The sequence below is a fragment of the Peromyscus eremicus genome, chromosome 11 (genome assembly GCF_949786415.1).
Source record: "Peromyscus eremicus chromosome 11, PerEre_H2_v1, whole genome shotgun sequence".
Lineage (NCBI taxonomy): Eukaryota > Metazoa > Chordata > Mammalia > Rodentia > Cricetidae > Peromyscus > Peromyscus eremicus.
This window is the reverse complement of record NC_081427.1, coordinates 57413100-57433657: the sequence shown is the minus strand read 5'-3', so window position 1 is coordinate 57433657 and position 20558 is coordinate 57413100. Positions and strand designations below refer to the sequence as shown.

At 40.7% G+C, this 20558-nt stretch overlaps 1 protein-coding gene across 1 annotated transcript in view; it reads left to right on the top strand.

The window, feature by feature from the left end:
• The window catches only part of Wdr41 (WD repeat domain 41), a 49713-nt gene that overhangs the window by 18301 nt on the left and 10854 nt on the right, over positions 1 to 20558 (top strand). The window contains exons 3-8 of the mRNA XM_059276525.1: positions 4564 to 4612; positions 6628 to 6757; positions 9414 to 9475; positions 14301 to 14412; positions 17182 to 17244; positions 18772 to 18882. Of these exons, the coding sequence (XP_059132508.1) occupies positions 4564 to 4612; positions 6628 to 6757; positions 9414 to 9475; positions 14301 to 14412; positions 17182 to 17244; positions 18772 to 18882 (527 nt within the window). The remainder of the gene's footprint in view (positions 1 to 4563; positions 4613 to 6627; positions 6758 to 9413; positions 9476 to 14300; positions 14413 to 17181; positions 17245 to 18771; positions 18883 to 20558) is intronic.

Below are 20558 nucleotides of genomic sequence, written 5' to 3'. Positions count from 1 at the left end.
GGGATCCCCTGAGCCTGTGAAGACAGCACGAGACTGAGGCTGAGCATGAGCTGGGGTGGGTGGAGCGTTAAGGAAGGTGTTAGGGGAGGAAGTGAGAATCTGTGCTCATCGTGTAGGGTAAAGTCCACTAGAGAGACCCTCCTGTAGGACAGAGTCGTCTCCATTCATTCTCCATTCTTCTCTCCTAGTGATGCTTCCCACCAACACTGTTGACTTGACTCAAGACCTCGGAGAGCTTTTTTTATGGAGTCCATTACTGATCTTGGAGGGAAGAACCTCAGATTGTTCAAATGACATAGCTATTAGTGGACCTCCATTTATGAATGGTTGTTAACTATGAGCAGTTATAAGCAGTTCATAGATGGCTTTCTTTTTTCTCTTATTAAAAAAGTCTGAATTCAACTAGATGGGAATAATAGTATGAAGACAACTTAGGTATAATTCTGAATCATTATCGTTCATTTAAAGACTGCTGTGCTTCTGTTATTATTAATAACTGCGGTGTTGTTATTAATAACAAGTTGACAACGTGGAGTTTGATTGCTGTACAGCACTGTGTTGGGTGCCTGCTTGAAAAGAGTGCTCACTTTGATTTTGTTATAATATAGTCATTATGATGAATAATGCTGTTTTCTTGATAGGTTTACATATGGGATGTTTTACTCTACATAATGTAGAGGGAATGAGGGTGGAGAGGAGCTGAGCTCTAGCAATGGTCATTGTAGCTTCCTTTTCCTGGCCCCAGACACACTTTTCTTACCTCTGTGCATTTGAAATATCTTCACTGAAAACAACCACCAAGAAACTACAAACCTCACCCAGTTTATATTTTAAGAAGACCAAGAAGTCAAGATGAGCAAGGGAGAGGTCTTGTCTTTCAAAACAGAGTTGAAATGTCTTTACAGAGGAAATAATAGAATTTAGCTCCATCCCTGGACATCATCCCTGTCAGTGGAGTCAGCTCCTCAGCGCACTGTCCTGGACTGCTTTATGTCACAGTGTTAACCAGTAGGAGACTAAATATCTTCTCCGTATTTTCCTTATTTTTACATTCTAGCAGGTTCTTCTTTGTAATTCTGTCCGTGCTTTGTCTGTGGACCCTTAATACCTGGCATGGAATTTACAAGATATAAACATTTGTTAAATTAGTTTGCAGAATGTAATGTTTGTTAGTGTAAATAAAAGTATCACTAAAAAAAATTTCATGGTTCTTAATATATCACAATTCCTGACCTCAAATTATATATGACAGAGCTGTGGTTGGCACAGACAACCATTGTAGTAACATGCAACCAGACCTGTAAGCCAGCGGGACAGAGTAAAGAACCCAAAAATAAATTCATGCAGCCATAGCCACCTAATACTTGGCAAAAATGTCAAAGTGTATGCAGAGGGTAAGGGACAGCCTATTCAACAGGTTGTTCTAACACACCTGGATACCAGCCTGTGGAAAGACAGAATCAGGTCCATATCTCTCACTCTGCACAATGAAATATTTAAAAAAATATATATCAAGGACCTTAATTTAAAATCTGAAATACTAAAATTGCTATAGGAAAATGGAACACACTTCAAGATACAGGTGGGTTAGAACTTGGTGAATATGACTCCCAATAGCGCAAGGAATAGTCCAGAAAATTAACAGGTGGGAATCCATGAAATTAAAAAGTCCTCACAGCAGAGGATGCTATTAGCAAAGTGAACAGATGGCTGAAGAATTGAGGAAAAGTCTTTGCCAGAAAGGCTTCAGACAGGTGTTAATACCTAGGATCTAGAGAGAGCTGCAATCAATCCCCCAAACTGCAGAACGGGCTAATGAAATAGACAATTCTCAAGCATGAAACCCAAGTGGCCAATGAGTATCTGTAAGTGTTCCAGGGGCTGGGAAGATGTTCAGTTGATAAAGTGACTGTCACAGAAGTCTGAAGACCACAGTTCAGATCCTCAGCACCCACACAAAAGTCTAGACGGTCAAGTGCGTCTTTACCCCTGGCAGGAGGAAGGTGGAGGCAGATCCTCAAGGCTTGCAGGCAGCTAGGCCAGCCAGGTGATGAGCTCTGCACTTTTTGAGACACCTTATTTCAAAAGATAAAGCAGAGAGTAGTACAGGAAGACATCTGACGCCAGCCTTTGGCTTCTAGACGCATGTGTGCGCACACATGTTACAAATATACACATAGAACTAAAAAAAGGAAATCGGCATTCCATATCCTTATCAAGGGAATACAAATTAAAACTGCTTTCAGGGGCTGGGAGATGACTTCAAGATTACTTGCCTACCCACATTAGGATTTGGGTTCAAATCTCCTACACCTGTGTAAAAAGCCAGACTTGGCTGTGTGTGCCTATGATGAAGAACATACCCAAATGTCCCTGTCTGGTCTCTGTGGCACTTAAATCTATACTCATGAGCATGCATCTCTCTCCCTCTCATATGCTGCAAGCCACAAGAATATTTTATAGAGATTCAGCTGTGTATAATGAAGCCATACCTATAAAGATCAAGGAATTTTTCTAGAGGGAAGCCATTTATCAAGGAATACTTGGTGTTATTCAGCTTTTAATATTCATCTGTTTCTTGCTATGAATTTCTTGTGTGCTCATATACTACTAGGCCATACAACAAATGCATAAACTTCTCAGACCTACTGCTGATCTACTAGGTAACACCCCTACAGAGCCTAGGAGACAGGTAGACTGTAGATGCACAGCTTTGTTTCTTGTGCAAATGAAGCTCAGACTTTCCTTCCCCAGACTGGCCAAATGGCATTCCAGAGCATTTGACTCAGAACAAAGGGTTTTTGTATATCCAGGTATGAGTGAAGGCTAGGGCAGAATTCCTGGTCCAAGCAGAGTGGCATGGCCAGAGAGAAGAGAACAAGGCAGAGTTTCTGTAGATGGTAGGGCAGAGTCACATGGCTGGAGAGAAAGGAACAAGGCAGATCTTTCATAGAGAATAAGGATTTGGTCAGGTCGAGAGAGTAGGAAGAGAAGAAATGAGCATGGACAGAGAAACTGAAGGTGAAGATGAGATTGAAAGCATAGGAGCACACTAAAACTATGAGAGGACAGAAAAAGAAGGGACAGAGAGGAACTGAGTGTCAGGACGGAACTGAAGCTGTGTAGATACAAGTTTGTTATAGAGAAATAAAGTAAACAGATGTACCAGGCAGCAGTGGCGCATGCCTTTAATCTCAGCACTTAGGAGGCAGAGCCAGGTGGATCTCTGAGTTCAAGGCCAGCCTGGTCTACAGAGTGAGATCCAGGACAGGCACCAAAACAACACAGAGAAACCCTGTCTCGAAAAACAAAAAGTAAACGAACATAAGAAACTAGTATACATAGATTCTTTTCCCTTAGATAACCCCACGTCTTCCTCAGGACTCTGGGAGGAATCTTCTCCGGGCAGGCCCCTGGGAAAATTCCCATACTCATACACGCACACACATACACACACACACACACACACACACACACACACACACACACACACACCACACATACATTCTGCTTTAAGATTCCCTCTTTGAGCATATTGTCAAGAAAACAGGTGACAATAAATGCTTGCAAGGGTGTGTTGAAATAGGAGCTCTTATTCACTACTGGTGAAAGAGTATGGTCGTACAAACATTATGGGAATTAGTGTGGAGGTTTAGTCAAAAATTAAAAGTAGAACTACCATAGAGCCTAGCTATATTACTTCTAGATACATTCCCAAGGACTCTATCTCCTGTCACAGACAGATGTGCACATCCATGTTTACTGATGGATTGTTCAGAATGTCAGGGAAATGGAATCATCACACGTGTCCATCATCATACAAATGGATAAGGAAAATGTTGTGTATGTACACAATGAAATTTGATTCAGCTATAAAAAAAATGGAGTTATAAAGTTTCCAGGAAAATAGGTAGATCTATAAAGTATTATATTAAGTAGTGTGTCCAGGACTCAGAAAGGCAAGTGTTGCGTGTTCTCTTTCATGTGGATCCAAGCCTTTAAAGTTTAAATCCGTGTGCGTATGAGCTTTAGTGTAGACTATGAAGCTAGAAAGGAGTGTGGAGAGCGGGGGTGGGGGGGGTGGGGGGGTGGGGGGGCGGGGCAGAAGAGCATGTGACGAGAAAGCAGAAAGTAGGCTGTTGGAGTGGAGAAGAGTCAACAAAACTAAACTTTGTTGGAAAATGCCATAATGAGATTTAATACATTGTATGCTAGTCTTAAAAAAATGTTATCACAAAGCCTGACACAGAGGGAATAATTCAATTAATTGTTAGCCACTATTAATAGTAATATAAATATAATATCAACATGTTAATATTTGATCAGCATATTGAAGCCAACACAAATATATTAATATGAACAAAGATACTAAAAAGTCTTGTTAATATTTAATCTATGTATTATAGTTACTATTTTGCTAATAGCCTTGATACATTCCTATAACAAAATACCAGGTATTAATACCCATTTTCCAAACATAATTTTATTAAAATGATATTACATTAAACAAGTCTCATCACTTAAATATCACTAATGAGTTTTCTTCTTGGCCTCTTTTCTCAGATTTGCATCTGCTGGCGATGATGGAATTATAGTTGTGTGGAATGTCCAGGTAAGTACCAATTAAATGTGGACTGTAATGAATACATGACAGTATGGTTGAATACTTATTCACTAATACTGTATAGGGTATGTTGGCATATTATCATCATTTGAGATTGGTTAATTCTTGAGAAAGGTGAGTTAGAGATACTTGTTTGCAACAGAGACTAGTATTTCATAGTAAAGAGAGAAGTTTAAGTGCTGGTGTGTGTGTGTGTGTGTGTGTGTGTGTGTGTGTGTGTGTGTGTGTGTGTGTGTACAGAGGCCAGAGGGGGACATTGAATGTATTCTTTGTCACAGACACACACAACCTTTTTACAGTTTGCAACAGGGGCTAGTATTTCATATTAAGAGAGAAAGGTTTCTGTAAGATTTTTCCACCCTGACAAACAAATGCTATTTTGTGAAAAAAGTATTAATCTTTAAAACCATATTTATTTTAACTGTGTGTGTGTATGGTGGGGGGTGCTTGCAGAGGCCAGAAGAGGTCTGAACCCCAGGAGCTGGAGTTACAGGAATAGTGAGTCTCTGATATGGGTCCTCTGTAAGAGCAGCAAGTGCTCTTAACCACAAAGCCATCTCTCCAGCCTCTAGGAGTTTTGATCTCACTTAACAGACTTTAGGCATTCAGCTATGCAGTGACATTAAAAATGAATTTCTATTTTTTGTAAGAGGGAACAATTCTTCATTGAACTTTGTATGATAGCATAGTAAAAATTCTCACATTTGACTTTAATCTGTGTAACGGGAAGTCTGTTTTTCAAGTGTACTTAAGGACTGCCCAGATTTCCCGGGGCCTCTCCCTGTGTTCCGTCTTTGCAGGTTGCACCTTTTTTCTGGTTGTCTGCTCTCACTGCCAGCCCTCATTTCTCTGTAGTCTTGCTTAGATGGAGGCATCCTTTAACATCACAGTGTCCGCCCGGTGGCTCCCGTCCTCCTTCACCCCACACTCAGTGTTCAAGTGCCCCCTTGACATTTTCTCAGATACTCTACACACACGCTCCCACATTTTTAAATTATCTGTGGAACACATATCATGCCTAACACGATGCACATGCTGTAGGGAATAATGACCAGAAAAGTCTTTTCGTGTTCAGTACAAACAGTTTATTCTATTTTGATTGATTGGCTGAGACATGGTCTGGCCCAGATTGGCTCTGAATTTATGGCTCCCTGCTTCAGTATATTGAAATCAGGGATTACAGATACATACTGTCACTCAACCTCACACACATTAAAACAAAACAAAACAAAACAAAAAACACTGTAATTTTAGCTAAGATTGGTTGGATCAGGCCAGTCACAGTGGCACATGCCCGTAATATTAGAGGTATGGCCAGGAGGACCAGGAGGTCCAGGCTAGCCTTAGCTTCACGATACATTTGAGGCAAGCCTGGCCTACATTACTGTTTCCGAGCAAACAAAAAGTAAAATAAGTTGAATCTGTGCTTCTAAAAATGATGAATGCAGAAGACCAGCTGTATTGTAAATACAGTCATGAAATCCTGGAGCCTTGGGGAGATCCAAAGTTTATATATGTCATATGTTTCCACTTGGGAGGTCAGAGGGAGGCCTTGGAAGAAGACGTTGAGTGGTTGGGAATGGTGCTAGGTAACGTATGCTGGAGACCACTGTGCCTTTATTTCTTCTGCGCTTAAAGCTGTAAAGAGGTTGGATATATGCACACGCATCCCAAGGACTCCCAGTTTTCACTCTACAGAGTAAATTGCTGCTGTTGCTACAGAACTTACACAGTTCCTAAAAACCATAGGAAAGATTATTTCTTTAAACCGACTATGAAAATATGCTAAGTTAGCATACTAACTAGAAAATAGTCAAAAATATTCACAGCTGCTTTTTGATACTTGTTTAGATTATATTTGATTGTTTAAAAATTTTTTAAATTCCAAACACATAATTTTAAATGGCATGTATGTTTATTTTCTACATAGCTATTCTTATTGTTGTCTAAGACCCTTCACGTTGGAAAGGGTAAGTTTGTTAACATTCTTACTTGTATTGCAGACAGGAGAGAAGCTCCTGGAACTCAGAGGACACACCCAGAAGCTAACGGCCATCATTGCGTTTCCCCCTCTAGACTCCTGTGAGGAGGGCAGTCAGCTCATCTTGACGGCCTCCGCTGACAGGACCGTCTGTATATCCTTACCCCTAGAGTGCGGTGGCCAGGGACCCAGTGCCTGCGTGTGTCTGTGCATTCTGATGGCAGAATGATTTTCTTCAAGTCTTTACGATATGCTCCCTAAAGTGTTAGGTGAGGAAGTAGCAGGTCAGGGCTTGTAATTCTAAAGACCCACGACTGAAGCAGTTCTTTGTAGAGTGTAAAATTACAATTCTAGAGTCTGTTACATCACGTTGTGCAAAATGAAGGGATGGAGGTTGTGGGCATCTCAGTTTAGGGAAATTAGGATGATGTGGGCTGGAAAAGAATTCATTTCCTCCTCATGTACGGCCCTCAACGTGAGGACCTGTGTGGGTCTGTCTGCACGGTAGTTAAATCTTGGCATTTCAAAACAGTTTTTGAAGTGAAGTTCCTTTTGCTTTTCTGTACTTTCCAGTTAGAATTTACAGTACGACAGCAATGCTGATGTTCTGTGAAGTGCTCTTGTTTGCTCCAGATTATTGTGTTTTACACGTTGACTTATTTAATCTTTAAAGTGGCCCTACGAAGTAGGGGTTTTTGTCATTCTCACAAGTGAGAAGGTAGAGACAGAGATGGTAAGCAACTCACCCAAGGCACATGGCAGGTAAGGCCGAGTGGCCAGCAGCCAGCCTGCTGTCAGGGTTCTGAAGCTGTGGCAGACCCGCTCCTGACAAAATAGTGTGTGGTGACTGCAGTTTCTATTACTCCCTTTAAAGCATCGGATTGGCCAGGACCAGTCTAGGCCTATTTGAAATCTCTGTTTAGAAGTGAGCGCAGAGGGGGCGTGGTTTCCTAGGCCTCTCTAGAACCAGGACATGTGACTTGGTGTCCCACTGAGTGAGCTCAACAGCTGAATCAGTTTCTAGATAAATTGTCCATAGGTGAGAAAATGTCAAGAAAACAGTTAAGTGGGATAACCTCTGTGTGCTCATGCGGGATGCAGCCAGACGCTTAGGCCAGGCTAGACCATCACTGCTGCTCTTTTGAGGGAAACATTATCTCCTGGATTTGAGCCCTTGTCTTTTTTCTCTTTGTTATAATTTCTGCAGAAGTAGAATTTAAAATACAGCATCTTTTAAGGCCATTTCTAAGACGCTGTGCTAGTATTAGAGACAATTATTAAAGTTGCTGTCACAGTTCAGGGGTAAGATGCTGGGACACTTACCTGTAAGCTGTGACATCACACACAGCCATTCCTGTCACTGAGTCACTCCTATTTAAAAGAATCCCAGAGAACTTTGATGTTCATTTTAGATGGATTCTAGATTTACTCTCCTTGGACCTTCACTGTTAATTAACTCTCTTAATTAAATGTCGGTGGTAGGTTTTTTGTTTGTTTGTTTGTTTGTTTGTCAAGTAATGGTCTTAAGAGTCCACGTTTCTTAGTTTTGAGCATTAAGGTTTTCAACAGTGAAGTCTGTGGAGAGACTGTGAGGGAATTAGAACTGAGAAACTTAAAGCTAGAAAACACCATCCTATAGCTTGAATTCTAATTGGTCTTAATAATAAAAACCCGGCGTCAGATATCAGGGTGGAAGCTTGAAAGATCAGAGAAGCAGAGCAGCCAGCCACTAGAAAGACTTCTTCCCTCTAGGAATCCTCAGAATGAAAGGGCCGAGCTCCTGTCTCCACCCTGCTTTATCACTTCCTCTCTCTGCCCAGCCATATCACATCCCGTTTCCCCCTCCCAAGTGCTGGGATTAAAGGTGTGTGCCACCACTGCCTGGCCTCTAGTGACTAGCTCTGCACTCTGATCTCCAGGAAAGCTTTATTTGGTAGAGCACAAACAAAATATCACCATATCATCTAGTTAGGGAGAGAGCTTTCTTATGACTGAGTAGTTTGTTGAATGTGACACAAACATACGAATATATAGGCATCTTCCTTTTTATAATGAACTGCATTTGAAGTGTGAAGTAGGATTAATAAAAAATAATCAGATATAATATTAACTAGATTATAAAATTAACTTTAAAAATTTTTTTTTTTGGTTTTTTCGAGACAGGGTTTCTCTGTGTAGCTTTGCACCTTTCCTGGATCTCGCTCTGTAGACCAGGCTGGCCTCGAACTCACAGTAACTTTAAAATTTTAATTTAAAATGTACATTATACATGATATAAAATGTATTTGCCCTGCATTTATATTATTTACATTTACAAGTATATGATATATTTATATGATATGGAGTGAAACGCCATAGGAAATAGTGTTTCAGAGTAACTAACACACAGTTACTGTTAATAACAGTAGTAAACCATGCATGTACATTGTAGTGAACTTTCAGAAACTGTTGGGAGATGTGGAAGTTTTTGTATAAAACATTATGCACGTGTTTTCTACATTATGGTAAACTGTTCTCAAGAGTACACTTGAAGCAGGGGTAGTGTGTGATACCCATGAAGATTAGTGCTTCAGAGCACTCACTCTGGTGTGTCCTTAAATGGCCTCATAGTACACTAGTAGCTTAACCTGCTCCCAGGTGATGACCTGCCCTATAGATCCATGGCAGTATCAACACCAAATAGCTTAGATTGTATTTAAAGGTTTGCTGACTGTTTATACTTGTGATTTAATTGTTAATTAGAAATGTTATCTCATAATTAAACTTTTAAAATTCTACTTGGAAATTATTTCTTAACATCGGCGTAAGTTTGGGACTGCGACACCGGCAGACAAATCCAGAGAGTCTCCTGTTTGCAGTCTACAGTAAAGGTAAAGTCTGAAGCAGATTTGGGTTTTTATGATAGTATTTTTGTTGTCTTCAAAATGGTTAATAAATTGGATGAAATTAGTTCTTTAGGTTTTACACGTTGTTGCTTTCACACACACACACAGCCATTTGATTTTAAGACAAGATTTTAGGGATCATATGTATTTAAGTGTGAGAATGTTTCAGTTGGAAATGAGAGCAGGGGAAGACAAGCAAGAAGGCGGGGCTTGGTGGGTATACAGAGGCGGGGCTTGGTGTGTTTACAGTGGGCGGGGCCTGGTGGGTTTATAGAGGGCGGGGCCTGGCAGGCTTATAACAGGCCCTCCTAGAAGGAGACAGCATTTGCAGAACTGTAGCAGGAGCTGTTCTGTTTTTAAAACTTTGAGAGATAGGGAGGCATTTGTCCCTTGACTGCTACCTTCTCTAGAGCCATGAGGACATGTTGGTTTCTTATTTCCAAAACCAAAAACTCTAATGTGTTGATGCCATTTCATTTTTTATAAACAAATATTAATTGGGGCTTTTATGGCAGGAATGCTGCCACATGTGAGAGAACCAGATGCGGCCAGGTCTTGTTTCCTTGTGATTCCTACAGGAGAAACGTCGTTTGTTCTGGGGAAGTTAGCACTGTCCACTGCTAGCCAGTTTGGGAAAGGCACAGCTCTGGGGACAGCTGGCCTTCTGACAGCCATTGTCCCCTCCCCCCACTTTTTTTTTTTTTCTGAGTGTCAGTAGTCAGGCTCATTCATTATTTCCTAGAAACAGCAGCACTGTGCTGTTGTGATGCCAGTGTGCTGAGGTTCCCGTGGAAGACAGTGCCGTGTGCTGTGTTCCTACTCATACAGCAGTGGGGCGTCTGAAGAAGTCGCCGAAGTATTCCCTGTATTTTATGTGATATGAAAAAAGTGCTACTTTTGCATTCCTGTAAAAACATTTCTTACTATCTGAAGAGCTAAAATCATTAGTTCTCCAGTGAAACTCCTTGAGTTGAAGGAACAGAGAAGAGTAAGATGATGTGTCAGGGGATCCATCTGGGGGTCTTTTCCTGCACTGGTAAGAGAGGCTTGTCCATTAGAACGGATCTTATGCCTGTGCGGTCAAAGTACTTTCAAAAGAGGGTTTTGTCTCTGCTTGCTCTTCCCGTATGCTTGTTTCACGTAAAACTGTCTACAAGTCAAATCTGCTCACAGTAGTTCATGCTTCAGTTCTTAGGTGACTTCTCGGAGCAACTCAGAACCACGATATAACTCTGTTATTTTTTGACCTAATAAACTTTTTAGATGACAGCTAGAGTTAGCAAGGAGTTGTAGTAAAATTGGCTTCTTTTTTTTTTTTTTCCCTACTTGTTTGGAGAAAATAGATATGCTTTTCTTGGAAGGCAGTGTGGTGTTATGAAGGCTCTAATGCAGCAGTTCTCAACCTGTGGGTCATGACCCCCAAGGGGGTCACATATCAGATACCCTGTATATCAGATATTTTCATTATGATTCATAACAGCAAAATTATGTAGCAATGAAATAATTTTATAGTTGGGGGTCACCACAACATAAGGAACAGTATTAAAGAGTCACAGCATTAGGAAGGGTGAGAATCACTGCTCTGAACAGTGAGTGTGTACATCAAGTCAGGGTCTCTAATTCAAGGTCGTCCCCCCCCCCCCCCCCCCGCAATAAAGGAAGCAATGAGAAATTTAGGTGGAGGTGTATGAACAGAAATGTGTGCTGCAAATTAGTTTATGTAAACGGGTGACGGAAGTGTTCTAGTGTCTTATAAAGGGAAACAGTTAAAGTATGGTGTGTGTACACATTAAGTGTATTTTAGGAGACTCTTAAAAGACTTTGGAAAATGTAGTGATAACATGTTAAGTATTTAAAACAGTGTGTTATCTTCAATAAAGTATTAACAAACTAAAACTAGTGACATATAGAGAGGGTGCAGCACAACCCAGGGAGATTTATTCCAGGAATATGACTTTAGCTGAATATCTGAAAGTCAGTCAGTGACCATTAAGAGTACAGGACAATAACCACGCGATCATTTCAGTAGAGGCAGAGAAAGCATTTAACCAACTCTGGTGTAGTCTCACCATGAAGATAATTTATACCCACACATGACCCACAAAGGTCATTTATGAAAATCTAATAAATGAATACGAATACTTTCTCCGTAAAGTCAGGAATGAAATAGGAATATCTGCTCTCAGCACACATCTGTTTAGCTTGCACTGAAGGATCTGGACAGCAAAATTAGAGAATAAAAATGAAACAAATGGTTGTTTTATGACTCTTTTATGGAAAAGAAGAACTAAAGCTTTCTGGATTTATACATGACAAGACCTTATATGTAGAGAATCATAAACCCACACAAAACTGTGAAGGCTAATAAATTAACCTAGCAAGGGCACATGGCGGATAGTACAAAAATAATTGTAATTCTCTAAAATCAAATTGAGAAAACTCTATTCACAGTAAGATCCAAAAAAAAATAGAATACTTAGTTTTTAAAAGTAGGTAGTTTATAAATTAAAATCTTTAAAACATTGTTCGGTGAAATTTAAGAATATATAAATAAATTGAAAACCTTGAAGCTGGAAGGAATGGCTCAGCAGTTAAGAACACTTTTTCTTGCAGAAGACCTGGGCTCAATACCCAGCACCCACACGGTGGCTCACAGGCATCTTTAACTCCAGTTCCAGGGAATCTGAGGCTCCTGTGGGTAAATCATGCACATGATGTGCTTACATACATACAGGCAAAATACTCATACAAATAATCTAGAAAACATTGTTAACTGGAAAACTATCATATGTTAATGGGTTAGATTAATATTAAGATTTAAATACTACTCGAAATGATCTAAAGATGGAATACAATCTCTATCATAAAATTAAATCTGGCTTGCAAACTAACTTGAAACCTGACATGGAAGTATAAAGGATCCAGAATAGCCAAAACAATTCTGGAGAGAAAGCATAAAGATGTGAGACAATGCCTAATTCTAAAACTTCCTTATAGATGTAGTATCAAGACAGTGTGATACTGGCATAATGATGTAGAAATACAGATCAATGGAATAGGATTGAGGGTCCAAAAATAAAACCTCACACATGTAGACAGTTTGTTTACAAGGGAGCTAACACTTTTCAATGGAAGGAAGACTAGTCTTTAATAACTGAGGCGAGCCCGGTGTAGTGTTCATATCTGGACTTCCTGCTATGGAAGGCTGAGGTAGGATCATTTGAACTCAAGATTTCAAGATCAGCCTGGGCAGCATAGTGAGACTCTGTCTCACAGAGAAAGAAAAAGCAGAATCAGATAGACATGTACATATAAAATGGAATAGATTCAATTGGTACCAACTGATAAATTGGGCCTAATTAAGTGGAAACTTTTGTTCTTCCAAGAATACCATTGACAAATTGAAAATACAGCCCAATTAATGGGGGAAATATGTATAAATCATTTATCAAGCATGTATCTAAAATGTGCAGAGAACTCTTAGCTCAAAGAAAAGTAGCACGATTAAGAATAATTTGAAAGAAATTTCTCCAAAAAAGATATGTAAATGGGCAATAAATGTATGAGAAAAGGTTCATCATCATTAGTGAGAGGAATGAATGTAAATCAGAACCATGATGGGCTCCTATTTCGTACACACTGGCACCACTAATGTCTAAAAGACAGGGCTTGAGTGTGGATAAACACATGGAAAAGTCATACTGTGGCTCATGCTTTGCTAGTGAGCTTGTAAGATACTACAGTGACCTTCCAAGTTTGGCAACTCAGTAATGTTAAACAATAACCCTCCTGTGTATAGTCCCATCCCAAATGAAAATGTGCCCACACATATGTGTATAATGAATGTTCAGAGCACCGGTCGGTATTCATACTAGCAAAAAACCAGAAACAACCCGACTATCCATCAGTTAATGACTGGGTAAACAAAACACGAATATCCCCACAATAGACTGTTACTTGCTCATAAACAGAATAAAGAGCTAATGTAGAACCCCAGAGACTAGACAGGATAGACTCTTGAAATATAAACTGTTTTGATTTATTCACCTTTTTCTTCCATCTATTTTAAAAGAAGCCTTATCCTAAGCCAAGGCGACCATCACCCCCCCCCTTTTTCTAATTCAGTTCTTGTCCATCTCACTTGGGGTCTGTGGGTGAGGACATGACTCTTGAAGGAAGGGACCCTAAGGTACCGTGTAAAGTAAAGGATTCTATACTCTGGGAAGACTTTAAGTCTACCAAACAGAGTTATTGAGAATTGATTGAAAAAGTAAAAACAGTATCATAGTCTCCATTTTATTTTTAAAAGGCCCTTAAGAATTGTGAGGAAGTTATCTATTAGTGGCTCACAGGTCATCTGAAAGCTTAGTGACTTAAAGCTATAATAAACATGCGGTGTCTGTGCTCAGACATAGAGAACCTCTTAGCTGATTGGTGCTGGCTCAGGGTCTTTAGACTGTCTCCAAAAGGCTTGTCTGGGTTGAGAAACCTACTCAGAGGCTCCCAGTGGCTTGGGACAGTGCTGCTGTGTATTGTTCAGAGGCCTCAGCTTCTTGCTGTGGGACGTCTGTCTTTAGTGTCCCCTTGGGGCGGTGAGCCAGTGTTGGCTGTGACCGTCTCACAAATCACATGGCCGCTCTGCTCCATACTCTGTGAGACAGTATTCTCTTAAAGAACCCATAATCAGAAGCCAAACAAACTGCCTGTCACAGGGAGGGCCTTGAAAGGACTTGAGGACATGATTGAAAACCGTGGGACAACGAGTGCTAGAATTTCTAAACTGATAATGCATATCCCATCAATTTTGCAGTGTGTAACTGTCCTGCGGAGACTAGACACTTGGCTCTCGGGTGGTAATGACTTAGGTGTGTGGAACCGAAAACTGGATCTGCTGTGTAAGACTGACCATCTTTCTGATACAGGTAAAAACCAGTCAAGGTAATTATGAGACACGATTGATAGACTGTAAAAGACAGTTGAATCTTTAAAGACATATCACAATATAATGTGATAATTCCATGTAGGAATTTTTTAGTTCTGAGGACTGTGGATAGCCATATCCAATTAATATTTTCATGTGACAAATAACTGAAGGAACATTTATATGCGCATGTATCTTATTTATACCAAGTATTGGGTTTCGGTATGGTATTTTCATACATGGACACAATGTATTTTGGTGATATCCACCCATACTGCCACTCTCCCTTGACATCCTTACCTTTGCACTTGTATTTTCTTCCCCAGACGCCGCCCTCCTTCCACATACGAGAGAAGACGTGCAGCACTGTCTTCTGCATATGGCTTATTTTACTTACGATGATCACTCTCAGTTTCATCTACTTTCTTGAAAATAATAGGATTTTGTCCTTTATGGCTGATAATACTCCACTGTGTGTGTGTGTGTGTGTGTGTGTGTGTGTGCACATGCACGTATCACATTATCCATTCATCTATTGATGAACACATGGGCTGATTCCATAACCTCCCTGTTAAACAGTGTCACAGTGAACATGGGTGCATAAGATCTCTTTTACAAGATAACCCTTGGTTACTTTCAGTATATACCCATATCCAAGTGTGAGATAGCAGGACCATGATCACTTAATAATATTCTACACTTTTATATATTTTCGTATGTGTGTGAGCATGTATGTGTGTGTGCGTGCATGTGTATGTTTGTGAGCTATAACACATGTATGAAGGTCAGAGGTAACTAGTAAGAATCCTTGTTTTCTACCATGTGGCTTCCAGGGTCACACTCAGGTCCTCAGGCTTGGTGGCAGGCCCCTTTATCCACGGAGCTATCTCACTGGCCTCTTAGTGAACATTTTCTGTGTTTAAAATGCTTCTTGAAGAAGGGAGATTTTCACCAGCTTGAGGCCAGCCTGGGCTGTGAGTGAGACCCCATCTCAAACAACAATAAACAAACCTGCAAAACTATTCTCCTACCCGTCCGTGTCCTTCTCTTGGGCTCTTCTACACGTTTCCCATCTCTTCCATGCGGACACAAATCACATTTGTAAAATATGCCCATGTGGAGGAGAAATTAGGGTAGAGATGCTCTTGACATCATAGCAGGGCTGCTAGTCTCTGACAGGTAGGAAGGAAAGTAAGCGGAACATCCCGATTTGCATATATGTTTACAGTTCTATTCATAAATTACATATCACAAAAGGGAAAGACTAACATTGTTAAACTATTTCTTGTTAATGTGTTCCAGTATTTCAATTTTTAATACTTGAAGTTAAGGTTAGTCTGAAACCATTTTATGATTCAGCTATGAAAAGATATTCAGTACTCGGTGCTTAAGGCCAAGTACAGTGTTGTGAGCAGCAATCCAGCTGCTCGGAGACTGACAAGGAGGAGGATCTGAGCCGAGGACTACAATAGGCCGGTCTGGACAACAGCGGCAACCAAACCCCACTTACTAAAGATTCTGCATGTAAATAAATGAAGCGTGGTGGTGTAGAGGCTAGTCATTTCAGTGAGTCGTTTTAGAAATGCACGAATTAGCCATGAATGTGCCATTTGAAGGCCTCTTCCTCAGCTGTTGAGTGGGAATAACTGGCTGCTCCACAGGAGAATCACTTCCTTTGTGATCTTCTTCAGATGCTCTGGCAGTCAGTGTTTCAGGAGAGGATACCTAGCTTCCTGCCCTCTCCTCTGCTCAGGCCGACACTGTCTACCTGGAGTAGTGTCCAGTCTCACAGGCTGAAAGCTCAGTCCTCAACAGTTCCCTCTTCCATCGTTCCATTTACATGCCCTTTTTTTTTTGTTTTGTTTGTGTAGATTTTGTCCCCTTGGTTATAAATCAGGATTCAGTTTGCTAGAGTGGTTTACAGAACTAAGAGAATCTCATTTACCCACTTAGTCTATCACAAGAGTACCAAAGGAGAAATACAAAGGGCAAGGTGGGAGGAAGGGGCATAGGGCCTTTGTGCCCTCTCTAAGTGTGCCACCCTGCAGGAGCTGTCATAAGTACAGCTTTACAGAATCTATCCGAGCCTGTCCTGGCTTTTATGGAGGCTTTATTCTGTAGATATGGTTAATCAAACTATTTACTAGTGATCAACATTATCTTCTGTCCCTCTCTCCTTAGAAGTTGACTGATGAGGCTAAAAGTGCCAACTTTCTCCTCCTGCCTTGGTCCTAGCGAGTGGCTCTCATCCCCCAGCTACCAGGAACAGACACTAGTCATCTCATTGGGCCACAGAAAAATGGTGTCTTTGGAGATTCAAAGAATTTTAGGAGTTATGTAAGGAAACAGGATGGAGGGCAGATACGGCTTTTCCACCATTACATTGGCTCATTTTAGTGCCAGTGGGCATGCATAGTTTTGAAGTTACACTGAAGGAAAACTCCAATTCTATATCTTGTTGAACTAGCCATCATGTGATGGTTGATGGTGATTATCATAAGGGATGCTTAGTAAATACATGGGGGTGGTTGAATATACCATGTCACCACCACAGGAGAAATATTCAGAGCCTATTTATGGATATAAAAATGTCTTCCATAGGTATCAGAAACTCACTTTCCATGTATAAGCAAGAAAGGAAGTGTTTATGTAGTAGGTTTCAAATATATTTTATGGGAAATGAGTAACATAAAATTGAGAAAGTTTTATTTCTCATGTAACCCATGAGAGAAAATGATTTGCCTTGTTTCATTTTTTTTTTTTTCTGAAGGGATCAGTGCTTTGGCTGAAATCCCTAGGGATTGTGTTGTAGCAGCAGTTGGCAAAGAACTGAGTGAGTATGTTTGTATATTTTCTTTATATTTGTGCACACATACATGTCTATATAGCAACATGAATAAATAGTTATGGGTGTGCTAGAAAGACAAAAAACAACAATAACAACAACAACAAAGGTTTTATTTCAGAGATGCCTGCCTCTGCCCTAACTCTGGCTTCTTAGGGTTGTTGAAAATGATACAGGGTGGACCATTTTCAAAGTGTTAGGTCAGATTTCTTCTTGTCAATATATTACACTATTACTGTCTCCTAATAATTTGATTAAACAATGTATCGCTTATTCTAAAGTCAGTTAGCCATAGTATTTTCACTCAGAGTTTATCCATGTCAAGAAGACTTCTCTTTGGTATTAGCTGAGAGAATTTCTTACAGCCACAATTCAAATATGAAAGGCTATTAGAATTTCATAATCTTGCAAATTCTTTGACAGTTGGTGAAATATTGTCAGAGATACAGAAAGAAATGTGCCATGACCTATTTTCCAGAGAGGAATTTGAGGAACAGAAAAACTTGGATAGCTGATTCCCACCACTTGGAAAGGATGTGAGACCTTACCACTTTTTCTATCAGGCATGCCTGTCTCTGAGCATCCACAGCCCTGGCTCGAGTGGCCTATCAGATTGTGTAGTACACTGATGGTCAGCCTGTATGTACACAGGTCTTATGTCTGCTGTGGATTCTGAGCATTCGGAGGCAGTAATGGGCCTATTCACATTTGGTAGCTAGAACTCCAAGAATATCATAGATGTTTTATAAATGTTGGTTGATAGAACTACTTGATTTGATTTTAGGTTTTATGTGTTGATTAAAATTAGAATTTGTAGTTTAAATAACCAGGCTGGCCTCGAACTCAGAGATCTGCCTGCCTCTGCCTCCCAAGGGCTAGGATTGAAGGTGTGTGCCACCACTGCCCAGATAAATAAAACTGTTTTTTAAAGTCAAATAATAAATCAAGGAACATATTCAACATCTATAGTCAAAAAACTAGAAGCAATATTCTCAGAGGACTTATAATTTATAATAATATATACCCCCAAACTGAAAAGTCCTCTTTTCTTGTTTAGCTGCTGTTTTTATTTTTTGGCCGCTGCTGAAGCCTTTGCTAAGTTGAAGGCTGGAATCTGTAGCTTGTTTTGTAGCCATGCATACTGGCTTGGACACACGTGTAGAGGGTGCTGATAGTGGAAATGGTCCAGAGGAGTGGCCAGGCACTGGCCTGAGCAGGAACAGAGTGCTACTCCTGACATGTAATGAAGCCTGGGGGAAAGTGGAGGTGTCAGGGTGGGTTTGGGAAGTCAGCAAGTGAAGCAAGGCGAAGGAAACCCTGGCTTAAAGTTTGAGGAGGTCATTTAAGTGTCTCTAGCATTTGAAAGAAATGGTGTAAGCTGGTATAAATAGGTTCTTTTTGAAGTTTTGTTTTTGTTTTTGTTTTTCAGTGTGATATGTACTGTGCACTTAATGTTTTTGGAGTAGAAAGGTAGTTTATGTTCTTTGAACATTTAGTAAAATAACCGTCTTTTAGTAATTTTCAGGTTACTAGCACCCACAGAAGATTTGCAGGAATGGGATATTGTTGAAGTTAAACGTCTTCTTGATCACCAGGATAATGTTTTGTCATTGGTCAATATCAATGGTAAGCTCTTTGTGTACCTTTATGTTACATACGATTTCAGAATTTCCATCGTGTTTTGTTCCAGTAGTTCAGAATTACCACTCAAATAATAGATTAGATTAGTGGAGATTGTTGTTATCTCTTCCTCTAAGCTTTGAGACAGTAGAGCCTAGCTCAAGGCTCCGAGTGTGGCAGGGCCAAGACTTAGGCACGGACAGGTAGAGTAGGGCTTAAGGTACTGCTTGGTCGCTGTGGATGCTCATCACAGGCTGTGAATTCTGATGCAGGTAGCATTTTAGCATTCTTCCCGAATGGCTCTGGCTCCATCACTACTAGTGAGCTGGGATGACGTCAGATGGCAGGGGAGGATTACGAACTCTGGCTCTTGGCATTTAGTTAGTTCTGGTAGATACGTGACAGCTGACACCATCAGAACCGAACTGGGTGATCTGTGGATGATGGAGAGTTGTGGTGGAGATTGCAAGCAGGTTGTGTAAGACTGCTGGGAAAATGGCGCAGCAGGAGGAGATACAGCCCCTGTGTCCCTGGAGAGCTGGGCTTGGCTGGCTCTTTTGGAGGAATGTGTTGTATAATTGGAGATGAGGGTGAAAAGGAGCGTGGAGAAGACCCCATGTAGACTTGCTCTCTGTCCTTTGTACCGCTTGGTCCTATTTGTAGATGTGTCAGTGAGCATCCTTCCCAGCTTCAGAGTCTTCCCCTCAGCAGCCAACATCCTACCAAACTCAGGTGCATGTCTTCCCAAGGATCAGATTGTCTGTGGTGCTGGAAGTCACAGTGGTTGGGTGACTCTTTGAGCCTTCGTGGAAATCCTGACCAATGACAAGGTCCTGGAGCTTCCACAAGAAGCAAGACAGGTTCTGGCCCATTGTGTTGGTTATGTCTAGTCATATGTCTTATTTTAGTGCTGAAGCCCCGGCATCACTGAAACAACGTGGTTACTTAAATGAAGATAACCAGTTGTGACCAAGCAAGCCTTAGTTAGCTTCATGGTCCAGCTTTTGCTGTGCAGTATACAGCTAGGCTTATAGCTTCTTGTCATTTTTTATTTTACTTTTGGCTGAGGTGAGAACCCAGTGCATTCTGAGCAAGTGTGTTCCACTGAGCTGGGTCTACCTCAACCTGAGGCTTACACAGATTTAAAATTTAAGGTTTCTTCTCCCCCTCACCCTACTTCCTTCCCTGACAGGGTCTCTCTGTGAAACCCACGCTGACCTTGAATTTGCAATCTCACAACTTTGACCTCTAAAGTTCTGCTGTTCCAAGCATGGACTACCACACAGCTCTTTGTAAGGATCTTATAGAAAATGGAAAGCTAAAAAGAAGTGAATTAATGAGTTATTAATGAAGGTTACGGAAAATCCATAGTACCTTCTGATTTATCAACTGTAAAACAAATGATAAATAAGGCGAAAGTGTTTTTAGGATCACACACGGTTAGGTGATGTTTGAAAGATTTGCTATTGGCCAGATCTTGTATGTGGGAGTGCTCCAGATTTTGGCGGTCTTGTGTGATTGAGTTCTGCGGTTCTCCCCTTCACTGTCTGCCCTGCTCCTTTCCCACCCACCCATCTAATACCAGTGGCCAGTTCCTGGGTTTGCATCACAACAGAGGTGCATTTAAAAAAAAAAGAAAGAAAGAAAAACAAAAAACTATTTCTTGGCAGGTGATGGTGGTG